This window comes from Meleagris gallopavo, chromosome 6 (assembly GCF_000146605.3).
Source record: "Meleagris gallopavo isolate NT-WF06-2002-E0010 breed Aviagen turkey brand Nicholas breeding stock chromosome 6, Turkey_5.1, whole genome shotgun sequence".
Lineage (NCBI taxonomy): Eukaryota > Metazoa > Chordata > Aves > Galliformes > Phasianidae > Meleagris > Meleagris gallopavo.
In genome coordinates this window covers 25,659,376-25,672,139 of record NC_015016.2, presented here as the reverse complement: position 1 = coordinate 25,672,139, position 12,764 = coordinate 25,659,376, and the positions used below count along the sequence as shown (strand labels likewise).

Below are 12,764 nucleotides of genomic sequence, written 5' to 3'. Positions count from 1 at the left end.
CAGAAACTGAAGTTTTTTCTTCAAGTACTAAGGCATTTTATCAGTGAAGTGCTTTCTATTTTTTGTTTATTCAAATGATTCCTTTTGTATATCCATAAATATGTTTTCTCTTTTTAGAAAAAGAGCAAACGGGGATCTAATAGGTCATATGATCAAAGTTTAAGTGATTCTTCCTCTCACTCTCAGGATAAACATCATGAGAAGGAGAAAAAAGTAAGTGGATTTGTCGTTGCTAATTACGTGGCACATCTGCTTAATAGTGGAACTTTCTGATAAATATTTACCTTAACTTTTGCTGAAAAGCATGAAGGAAATCTTGTTCCTTAAGCACTGGATAACACAGGTGATGAGCTAGAGGTTCTAGGTCCAGTCAAGAAGCATCTTCAGGTGTGCTTGTACGCATGCCTTTCTTTTTCTGTTTTCTGAAACATGTCTGTTGGGAAGGCTGTTTTCATGCAGCTTCATTTGCCTTAGTTCTTCTATTAGAGATTTTTCTTTTTTGTATAGTTGTTCTGATCAGGAGGGAAATAATAAAGGGAGTAGATTATTCAATAAATGTCTGAGTAATCAACATCTAGTTCATGTTTGTCTGTTGCATGTTTTTCCCTATCAAGGATCTTATATCTCTTCTTGACACATTTTAATGGTACTGGTGATTAGATCCACCGTGGTGGCAGAATACCTTGTAATTCTGGGATTACCTTGTAAAGCTGGGATTTTTCCAATGAAGGTACAAAAGTAGCAAACCAATTGCTAACTTTGTCATTCGTGAATTCTTGTAAGAATTTAATTTCATATATTTTTAAAAATGAATTTTAAATTTATGGTGATTATTTTACATTTCTAGTGCTGAGAATTAATAGTTGTCTGTGGGAAATTTGTTATCTAAATAGAACACAAAGAACAAACAGTGACACAGCAATACAAATTATCTTTGAATCTTTTTTCAAGCCTCCTTTCTGAGATTACATGCAGAACTGCTCACCTGCATTCTTCCTATACAGCTAACTTAATAGACTTTTCTGTGAGTATGGGTGGACTGAATTTTGTATTTCTCAAAAGCATACAAATTGAGAAAAACAAAATATGTACTGAACAAAGTATGTATTACCGGGAGGAGCTGTATTTATAGTGACATTTAATAACAAATATCTGTCTTCAGGGCATTAGTCTCCTTAACATTGGATTTGTTTTCAAGCTTATTTCCACTCCGGATGGTGTTGATTTTCATTGTTCCAGGACTACCTTTTTAAAAAGATGTCTTTATGTCTGGTTAATAGTAGTGGTAAATAGTTCTGTTGTCATCTGGCGCTGAAGGAGTATGTGCACTGTGGTGTAGTAGTACCTCTGAATCACAATTTGACTGAAAATAATGAAAGTATAGATTCTTGGCATTTTTTTCTTAGCAATATGAGCATAGAAGGAAACAATTTTGAATGACTACAGAATTACTTCCAGGTTAAGACTTTGCTAGTCTACTAGCTTTACTTTTTCTTTAGTTTGCTTAATCTTCCTCTGTTATTGTATTGCAGATCATGCTTTTTAAAAGTACGTATATGGATTTTTACTCAAATTGACAAAACCTTGAAGTTAAGTTTGAAGAAACTTTGAGTTGTTTCATGTGTCTGACCAGAACAAAAAAAAGTGACTTTGACTGGAGATGTATTTCAGGCCATAATATCTGTGAAATAGTTTGAGAACACGATGTATCTTCGGTTTGTTCTGCTAACTGCTGGGCTTCTCTTGCGCTGAGTTCTTGACATTGTTAATGTTGTGTTTTGCCATTGCAATTCCTGACCTTTTTCTGTAGCTATGATAAGTTTGCAATGGATAGGATTTTAAAAGTTTTTCTACTATTCATGAACTGAAACACAGTTCTTCAGAAGATTGCATGACCTGTAATATCAGGTAAAGCAACACCGTGTCATAAAGTTACCTCTGGATTGATGTTTACAGGTTGTCAGAGCATGTTATAGCATTTTTACATAATCAAGTTTAATTTGCTTTGTATGTCGTATCATAAGATGCTGTTTAAAATTAAATTAATTGATAATATAAATCATTGCTTGGTAGAAAAGAGTTGCAGTTTTCAGAATTTGCAAATCACTTAAGTTTTCATGACTACAGGCTTTTGTTTTGGAGTTTTGTCTGACATACTTAATAAATATCCATGCTTTGCAAAATACTGGCCCATGGAACAAGTTTGGTATGAAGGCTGTAAAGATAAGCAGTAGCAGATATAGCTGCTTTAAAAACGAGTTTTTGATCACTTGAGAAAGGCAGAGGTTACAATCTAGTAATGAAATAGGAATCACCCCTTTCTGAGGATCAGGGTTTACCAAACACTCCAAAGGAGGTAATTCTGTTGCAGCTGCCAGCCCTTAAATGAGGTTAGAGAAGGGTGGACCCTGGATCCACCCCTTCCACTCATACACGTGAATTGCTTCCACCTGTGCTCCCAGGGCTGGTTATGTCCCTTCACCAGGTGCTCAATCACAGGTTCATGCTGTGACCTCACGGTTCTAGTACAGAGGCTCACAAAATTACTACCTCCATGAGATGACTTATTTTATTGTACTATATATATTATACACTATGTCTTGGAGGAGAAGGGTAATTATTTGGGGTGATTTTTCTTATTTTGTCCTCTGCAAATCCATTTGGAATCTTGATTATTCTCATAGTAAATATTTGTATTTCTATTTCTATATAAATAATGAGTTTTAGGGAGGGTGTTTTTGTTCTTTCATCTTTGTACTTTGGAGATCTGGATAATCTGAACTTTGGGCAACCTTCCATTCAAAAAGACAGAAACTGTGAGCTGAAAATTGGATGTAGTTATTTTGTTCAGACCTGAAAAACTATCCCTCAGGAGTCAGTACTGGGACCAGTGCTGTTTAATATCTTCATCAGTGGAATTGAGTACATCCTCATTAAGTTTGCAGAATGACACTGAGCTGTTTGGAATGATTGACATGTATGGGGGATGAGATGCCATTCAGAGATATCTAGACAGGTTGAGCAGTGGGCACAGACGAACCTCATGAGGCAAACTCAAATGCAAGGTCTTGTGCCTGAGTGCAGCCCTCACTGTCAGTACAAGCTGAGGGATGAAAGGATGGAGCAGAGCCTGGCTGAAAAGTACTTGCAAGTACTGAAGTCATAGAATGGGTTGAAAAGGGCCACAATGATCATCAAGTTTCAACCAGCAATGTGTCCCTGCAGCCCAGAAGACCAACTGTGTCCTGGGTTGCAGCAAAAGAAGCATGATCAGCAGGTCAAGGGAGGTGATCCTGCCCCTCTACTCTGCACTGTGAGACCTTACCTGCAGTACTATGTGATGTGGAGTCCTCAGTACAGGAGAGATGTGGACCTGTTGGAGCACGTCCAGAGGAGGGCCACAAAAATGATCGCAGGAATGGAACACCTCCCCTGTGAGGACAGGCTGAGGGAGCTGGGGCTGTTCAGTCTGGAGAAAAAAAGGCTCTGGGAAGACCTGACAGTGACCTTTCAGTACCTACAGGGGGCTGTAAGAAAGAAGGGAACAGACTCTTTAGCAGGGTCTGCTGTGATAGGACAGGGGGGAATGGTTTCTAACTACAAGAGGAGAGATTTAGATTGGATATAAGGAAGAAGTTTTTTACAATAAGGGTAGTGAGGCATTGGCCCAGAGAGGTGGTGTATGCCCTGTCTGTGGAGATACCCAAGGTCAGGCTGAATGGGGCTCCCTGTTCATTGCAGGGGACTTGGGCTAAGTGATCTTTAAAGATCACTTTCACAGAATCACAGAATTGTAGGGGTTGGAAGGGACCTCTAGAGATCATCGAGACCAACCCCCCTGCCAAAGCAGGTTCCCTACACCAGGTCGCACAGGACCTTTGAACTCAGGCAGTTCTATGATTCTGACTAGTGAATACTTGCAGTAAGAATGGGTTGGTCTGAAAATATTGGTATGGATAGCTTGCAAATGAACATCGAGTTGAAAAGATTTGTTTTCCTTCAGAATAAACATTAGTCTCATTTGGGCACTGTGCTTACAAAATTAATGTGTAAAGATGTAACAATAAAAAACAACTAAAAAGCTTAGGTATAATTGAATTGTAATGAGCAATTTGAAACTACAGAATAAATAGCTTAGTTACTCTCTAACTACTATGGCACTAAAATTGCTTAGTTGTTATGGGGAGATGTTTTTTAGAAATGATTAGAGATGAGTCTGTGTACCTCTTAAGTGGGATTGGTAGTATCTTGCTTGAGGTTCCACTTTTATTCCTCTTTTTTCACTTCCCAAGTGTTTACTTCAAGGTTTTTGGGAAAAAAACTTGGGGAACAGGAGGCTGTGAAAGAACACCTTGTTCTGCTGATGTTGCTAGTAGCTTTGTCTTTGGAGAGAACTAAAGCAGGAATTTTGAACGTCTGAGATCAACCTGTGTGTCACGGAAATGTTTTGTACCATTCGTGGAAAATTCAGCAAGCTTACTGGCATTCTGTGTTTATTATTTTTACCAACTGGAATAACCAAAAGTCTATATCAGAAGTATTTGATATATGTGGGCCAGAACAGACAAATACAAAACTCTTTGCTACAGCGTGATAATAACCTCTGTAAACTATACAAGAAAAATTCCATGGCTAGCAAAATTTAGAAATTCTCTTAACAGTAAACTTTGTATTTTTTTTCTCTTTAAAGAAAAACAGTCTGTATCTGTTAAGGTTCAATGGTGCGGAGAGGGACTTGAGAGAAGACCATAGAGGAGCCTTAGCTGCTCTTTCATATTCCTTTGTGAAACTATTTCACTTTGGCTTTTGTAGTAAGTTCTTTCCACACTCATCAAAAGACTTTTTTGAGAAAGAAAGATCACATTGCTTTTCCAGATTGCCTCCCTACCCTGCAGGGATCAACTGAAATACTTTCAGTTAAAATAACCATTATATACTTCTTATATTATTAAGTCTTCATATTTTATTCATTATTATGACATTATTTACTTCAGTTTCATCAATAGTTTTCTAACACTTTGAAGTAACAGCATTAATTGGACTGTCATGTGTTTTTTTTCTTCAATCTCAATGTGTTGTAGTATCCTTTGCTTGACTCCTTAGTGTTGGTACACATTATAAGATAGAGGAGAGTAACTTTTGAATAAACTCAGCAGAGAATCAACTGAAATTTGAAGTGACTTGCACAGTTCTTATTTGAGAAAATTATGCAGTGGATGTTGTTAGTAATTTGAAAAATGTTGTCTAAGTATTAAAAATAGGTCATGAAGTTTACTGCTTGATTTTGTTTCCATTTGAGCAACATATCTATCTGTGTTTGCATTCTGTAATAATAACTGTGAAAGATGTAGAAGTAAATGGTGCTTTAAGATACTCTTCTTATTTGCTTTGGATACTAGGTTACACTATGATTATTAGTAGTTCATGTTGACTTTGTTTGACTTGTCACTCTTTGACTTGTTTGACTTGCAACTGTTCCTAGAAGATATTCTTGGTACTTAATTTAAAAAAAAAAACCAAGAAAATAAAAAATTGTATCTACATGCTGTTCACCAGACGCCACGTTTTGCAATTAGAGGTGAACTGCAGTGTTAAGCTTACTGAATCAGGAAAATGTAATTTCTCTCTTTTATTCGCCATTGCATTTGTGTATCTTTTGACATATATTTGATGGGTGTCTTTAAAGATACCTCGCAGACAGAGTAGCATTTCATAATATGTAACATATGTTTTAGATGCCTGTAGTTTTTTATAGGAATAAATGAAGGTGAACATAGACAATAAATAGAATAATAGGTAGCTTAGATTGGAAGGGACCTCAAACAACATCTGGTTCCAACCCCCTGCTATGGACAGGGTTGCTAACCAATAGATTTGGCTGCTCAGAGCCTTATCCAACCTGACCATGAAAGCCTGCGGGGGTGAGGCATCCAGAGCCACGTCATTGAGAAAGGTGCTCAAGAGCACTGGTCCCAGGACAGACCTCCGGGTGACGTCACTTGTGGCTGGCCTCCTTCTGAACATAGAGCTGTTGATCATAATACTCTGGCCGTGACCATGCAGCCAGTTCCTAATCCGCTGATGAGTACTGCTTTCAAATCTGTATTTCTCCAATTTAGAAATAAGAACGTGGTGCGGGACCATGTCAAAGGCCTTGCCTAAATCTAGGTAGATGACATCACTTGCCCTTCCTTTGTCCACTGATGCTGTTGCTCCATTTTAGAAGAATCCACACTGGTCAGTCACAATCTGCCCTTGATGAAATGTCTCAGATCATTTCCTCATCCTGCATGTGCTGTAACATATCTTCCAGGAGGATCTGCTTCATAATTTTCCTAGGCATAAATGTGATGTTCATAAGCTTGTAGCACCCCTGGTCTTAAATTTCTTTATCCCTTTCTTAAAAATGGGAGCAATGTTTCCATTTTTCCACTAACTGGGAACTTTGCCTGACAGCCATGACTGTCAGATATAGCGGAGAGTGGCTTGGCAACCACATCAGCTGGTTCTTTAGGACTCTGGGGTGCATTTGTCTGGCTCCATAGACTTGTACACATTCAGTCTTATGAGGCAGCCTCAGATATGCTCTGCTCTTATAGTGGGAGGGATTTCATTTCCCTGACCCCTGACTAGAGAGTCAGGGACATGGGAAGCTGGACTGGCAGTAAAGACCAAGGCAAAAAACTCAGTTACCTCAGCCTTCTCCACGTCTGTTGAAGCCTGTTCCTTCTTGTTTATCAGAGCGGGGACACTTTCCTTTGCCAATCTCTTCTCACCAATGTTTCTAAAGAAACCTGTTTTGTTATTTTTCATGTCCCTCATCATGCTCACTACCACCTGTACGTTGGCTTTCCTGATCCCACCTCTGCATGTCTGAGCAGTATCCATGTGTTCTTACGAGGCCACGCATCCTTGTTTCCATTGCCTGTATGTTTCCTTCTCCCTCAATTTGACCAGCAGTTCCTTCTTCAGCCATGCCAGTTTCCTGCCTCTTCTTTTTGATTTCTTGTGCTGGGGAATGGAGAACTCTTGTGTTCTCAGAAAAGTGTTCTTAAATAGTTGCCTTAATTCAGTTAATATTTTTTTGAGTTTATAAATTCCTGTTTTATAAAGTGAATAGAACTAAGTATCCACTGTTAAGCATTGACATGAAATTGTCTAAATAACAAGAGGATCACATGTACGTTTCTCCAAAAGTAATGACTCCTACTTATTTCCATGGAAACTACAATAGGTACAAAGAACCCAGTAATATTATTTGATAGAGCAAAGTCTCAACTATAAAACACTATTTTTCAGCACAATCACCACCATTAGTTGTGCATTTTTGCCAGTGGTGAACAAGAGCCTATGTGCTGTGTTCATAGAAGTCCTCATGGCCTCGCAGAACGTGTCTTGTCTTTCACATTGCTGTCATCACTGCTGAACTGCACCACCCACTGCCTTGTAGCCGCTTTTTGATCTCCATCCATGTTCACCAAGTGTCGATGGATGTCAGTGGGTGCCATTTTTCTACATGGAGGCATTCAGTTCCACCCCTTTTTTTCATGTGCACTTCCAGGACAGACACTGTTCCGTCATCCCGCCCCTCTGCTGCTATCTATCACATGGCAGCAGCATGTAATGGAATACTGGTTGGAAGGTTCAACCTCTACTGCCATATCACCAGCATTCATCTCTGACGTCGTGGGCCGACAAAATGAAACAAGAGACATTGCTTTTGGAGTGCTGCTCATACTTTATATCTTGAAAGAGGAGTAGTTCATTCTGTGTTTGTTATATGCTACTCTTTTATAAAAGGGAAGCTGTGGATTTTTTTCGCAGTTTTTCCTGACAGTTCTTGATTGCTAGTTAAAACTGTCATGATCACTGTATTGAAGTGAGCTTTTTGAGTCTTTTAAGTAATAGTGTTAAGGATTGGCAGTTAGTAGCAGGTTCCACGCTTAGGGATGAATATGTGTGTGCTTAAATAATGTTGTCAGTATGTTCTGCCTGATCTTGTAAACTACTTGTATATTTTCTTTTACTAGTGTGGCTTTAGTGCATTAAAACTGGTGTGGTTTATATTGTATAAAATAGTAGACAGATACCTTAATGAGGGCTGTTCTTGTCAAGACAAGATAAATTAGGGCTTGAATGCGAAGCGTGTGGACTATAGGCATCTTTCATTCTGGAATTGTTACGGCTATATTACTAAAAACTACTAGTCACAAATAAGAGCCAAACAGGTCTTGTGTTAAGGATTAGTAAGAAGTATGCACAGTTGTTTGTGAGGGACATGAGTTGTGACAGTGACAGCTATGGATTTTTAAGCTTCAATGATGAAAAGATGGTACAGAAAATCCATGAGTGACAAAAGAACTGTAAGAGTACTCTGATAAAAGGACATTATTATAAGTTGTAATTATTTGAGGGAGTAAAAAATAGTGTCTGAAAAATAACAGTGTAGACATTTGGCTGGTTTTGCTTGCAAGAATCACTAAGGGAATTAGATTTGAAAATATGTGCTAAAAACCTGGGACAACCACAGGCAGTGGAGGTCATGTTTTTTTGTGACAGAGGGAATACTCTGCCAGGCAGAGTCCTTGTTAAGAGTATTTTCTGCTTTTTTTCCTGTGTGAAGATTTGCTCTGCTGTCAGTCAGTTGATATCACTGCATTCTCTAGAATGATAGTTTCCAGTGGCTTTCAGGATGGGTGTCCTGGGAGCTACGGCTGATCGGAGAAGCAAATCTGATAAAAAGTGAAGCATCCACTGAGTTGCCATGAAGGACCAGCTGTTTATTTATTTATTTATTTTTTATGTAAGTGGGAAAGATCATTGGTTTGTGTGTCTTTTCAGACTGACTTGATTGAAAGTTTTGATATTTGTTAAATGTTGTGGCAATTCATGTCGCTTTGTTACTCCTTTTCTGGATCAAGAAGTGAATAATATTTTAGAACTCTTGCTATGCTATGTATGCATCTTTATGGTGAGATGAGTGCAACTGCAGGAAGTCAATTTATTGGCAGCTAAAGCTCTTCATCTCAGCAGGTTGTTGAAACATTTATTCTGATCTATGTAAAACCTGAGCATTCATTTCAAAGGTTTTCCTGCAAGTGAATTTTTCCCTACTTCTTTGATGTTAATTCCATCTGGAATCAATTCACGTTCAGAAATGGGATACCTGAATTTTTGTTAGAAAGGAAGAAACAAGAGGAAAAAACGGAGGCATGATTTGTTGGAGGAGGTAAAACCTAAAAGGAGGAGGAAATACAGAGCAAAGAACATCAAACCTTCTGTGGTCATTATCTTCATATATAAAGACCTTCGAGTGAGGTTCTCTTCCAGCAACTTCTGGTGACTCCTGACAGTGCCATCTGTGTGCACCTTGGTAACATGTCCTAGCAAACTTTGAGTTGATATTTTGGATCTAGAAGAGAGATTTGCTGTGATGCTAATGCTTTAGGGATTTAAAGCATGTTCTTTCCAGATTGTTCAGGTTGTTTATTTTATGTACCTGTGCATCACCTCCCTTATCTCCTATTTTGTATCCATCCCTCTTTCCTCCTTCTTGACGAATCCTTCTGTATTGAGAATGCTATCAAAGTTATTTCAGAATATAATTTGAAGTCTTCCTGGCTGTTATTTTGATCAGAACACTATATTTCATTGCCTTTCAGACAAAAATAATGGTAGAAGTAAAAGAAGAAAACTGAAATTGCAAAACATGTTCATTTAAATGTTTGCTAGTCTTTATTGATGTTGCTATGAAGTTTCATCTTGAAGAATTTTAAGATCATTGCCTCATTGTTCTGAAATTATACAAATTTCTTCTGGGTAGTTTGAATTTCCTATTAAAATGATAAAAATTAAATAATCTCATGCAGTGGCTTTGGTTTCCATTTCACAGCTTCATTCTCAAGGCTTGTTTAGGTTTCATTGAAATAGTTAAGTTTATCTGAATGTGTTCACTGATGATACAGAAAGCTGAGTAACTAGTGTTGATGAAAGGCTTTTGAATCAACTCTTTATTGTGCTTACAACAGATCTGATAACACAGGAATCTTGGTGTAGATGTTGTTCTCTTCCTGCTTGTGTGCTGGCAGTGCAGGATAGCACTTCTTGGATTGATAAATTTAAGAAGTTATTGAAAAGACTGTGCAGTGCAGTCGAATCCCTCTTTCCTTTTTCTTCCCCTAAATTTTTATTTTCCAGGTCAAAAAGCCTGAAACAAACAAACCCTACTCCAAAACAAAGTCCTCTGACCTAAACTTCCCTCAACAAGCTTATGTGAGGTGTTATAAACTTAAAATCCTACTTTGTGGCATACATTGTTGTAATTATGACACCTATATGCTGTGCTGTGAAAGGGCAAATTCCATATTTCTAATGACACATGGGAAGAAAACTTTCACATCTGTATATGGAGAAAAACAGAAAATGAAAAAAACCCAAACAACCCTAAACCCCCACAACAACAACAACAAATAGGGGAAAAAAAAAAGAATTTGGGTACATTGAAGTTGAAGCTGAATTGTGTTTTCTTTTGTAACTTACAGAAATATAAAGAGAAAGATAAACACAAGCAAAAATATAAGAAGCAGTCGGAGTCCTCACCATCCTTGGTTCCATCTCTTACTGTAACTACAGAGAAAGTAAGTTAATGGTTTTTTTGTTTTTTTTTTTTTTTACTCTTTTTCCACTTTAATTTCTTATGCTGACTCCTCATAATGTTTCCAGCATATACTACAAGAGCTTTAAAATGACAGTATAGCAGTCTTATTTTAGCATACTCTGTTGGTTCTGTGTTCTGTCATTCCTGTTAGCCTGCTGCAAATACCTAACTCAGAGGAAATGCACAGAAGTAAATTACAAAAACTATTCTGATTATGCTCTAAAAGAGTAACTTCTGTTATTTACCTCCTATCCCCTTTTCCCTCCCCCCACTAAAAATAAAAGACTCTAATGATGCTATTACAGAATAGCATAACAGAATTAAGAAAGAAGTTTTCTCACTTCAAAGTTAGGAAACATTAGTTCCACTCACATGGGAATATTTGACATCCAAGTCAGGGAGTCATACCTAAATTAACTAGCTATCAGTATGTGGAGTATTTTGTTCTTTAGGAAAGGTGCTGAAGCTTGTTCTAACTGCATGTAGTTTCTTTGAGGCGCAGTATTCAGGCGCAGTTTGTGTATGTGGTGACTGAGACTGTGTCAGGACAGTGTAAAACAATTCAAACACTGGCTTTCTCTAGTCCCCGTAATTCTTCTCTCAACCAATAAATGGTATAAACTACAAGCATCATCACCAAGAATGCAAGCTTTGTAGTATGTTTTGTGTATTTTTCTGTTCTTAGTAGTAGGAGGATTGACTTGAGGATGTATACCTGTTAAAATTGTTGCTTGTGACTCATGCTTCCGATATAGTCCTGTTTCTGGTTCCGTTGTATTCTTTTGATAATGATAAATAAGCTGAGACCTACTAATCAGTGGTTTTCAGAATCTCACAATAATTCTGTATTTCTTCATTTTTAAATAAAAGGTAGAGTAAATATACTGCTTTACTCTTCTGATTAAGAGTGATCAGATACTGCAATTAGTGTGCAGTTAGGAGTGTGGTGGGTTTTTATTGAAATGATTGTAGAACTCCTTGAATTTTACTGACTGGTCCATGTGTGTTTTTTTTGTTTTTTTTTAAACTTCATTTTATTAATTTGTCTGGAACCTGTTTCTCTCTCAGGCAATCTTAACATAGCTTATAAGAGAATTTTCTTGTGTGAGAAGATCCTGTAAACTGTACTGTTTTGTACTACATATGTCCTTATCTTTCTTGGGTATATACCCCCTTTTGTACTTCTGTGACATAATTATCATCAAAAGTTTCATTAACAAGTGGTGTTACCATATATTTGTGTAAGAGTTAAAGAAAATATGTGGAAATATTGGTCATTTCCAAGTTCTACCTGTTAGAATATCCTTTTAATGTGGAAGAGGGAGTTGGATTTTTCTCCTACTAACGTCTTTTATAATGGTTTTTCATAATTTCAAGGTGTGTAATTGAATGGTGTGCACTTTTTAAGATGAACAAGAATAGAATACCACTTTTAACAATAGTAAAACAACATTTTTAACAGGTTAAAAATGTTAAATATGCAAGTTAAATATGACAACATTGCTGAGTTGTTAGACATACAGTTGTTAATCAGAATTAACTGTACTATAATATATATACATACATATATAATTTCGAGTCAATTTGTGTAGTTAAATCTATAAATAATATGAACATTTTAATCATTTTTGCATTCTTGGAATATTTACGCCTTGCTTCTTGATAGTCCTCAAAAATCATTAAATATATAGCATTACCAAAAGCACATTGCAACTAGTAGCAAGGAAGACCTAGAGTAAACACTGAGAACAAGAGCTGTCTGTAATTCTAGAAATTGAAGTATAACTGAAATAATAATTAAAAAAAGCAACAAACGGAAGTATTCATGGTAGAATTGAAACAGCAATACCTCAGTTTGTTTTTGTTTTCTACCTTCTGACTCTGTTTCTTTCTACCTAAGTGGTCCAAGTATTTTCTAGATCCTTTTTATGGTTGTTATTTTTTATTGAAGCTACTGAATGTGATTTTTTTTCTTCAAATATCTGGTGTCCTTGGAAGTGATTTCTCTGTGGCTAATTTCTTCATATACCTTTTTAAAACTTTTTTCTTAAGTTCCTTTGACACAATTTACATGCATTTAGTTTTCTGAATTATATGGCCATACTGT

General features: G+C 37.0%; 1 protein-coding gene across 4 annotated transcripts in view; it reads left to right on the top strand.

Moving 5' to 3' along the window:
- Positions 1-12,764, top strand: part of MLLT10 (MLLT10 histone lysine methyltransferase DOT1L cofactor) — a 94,496-nt gene that overhangs the window by 18,824 nt on the left and 62,908 nt on the right. For 3 of the 4 annotated variants that reach the window (XM_019616434.2, XM_019616433.2, XM_019616436.2), the window contains exons 5-6: positions 118-213; positions 10,542-10,637. In XM_019616434.2, coding sequence (XP_019471979.1) covers positions 118-213; positions 10,542-10,637 — 192 coding nt within the window. The remainder of the gene's footprint in view (positions 1-117; positions 214-10,541; positions 10,638-12,764) is intronic. The other variant, XM_019616435.2, reaches the window with a different exon arrangement.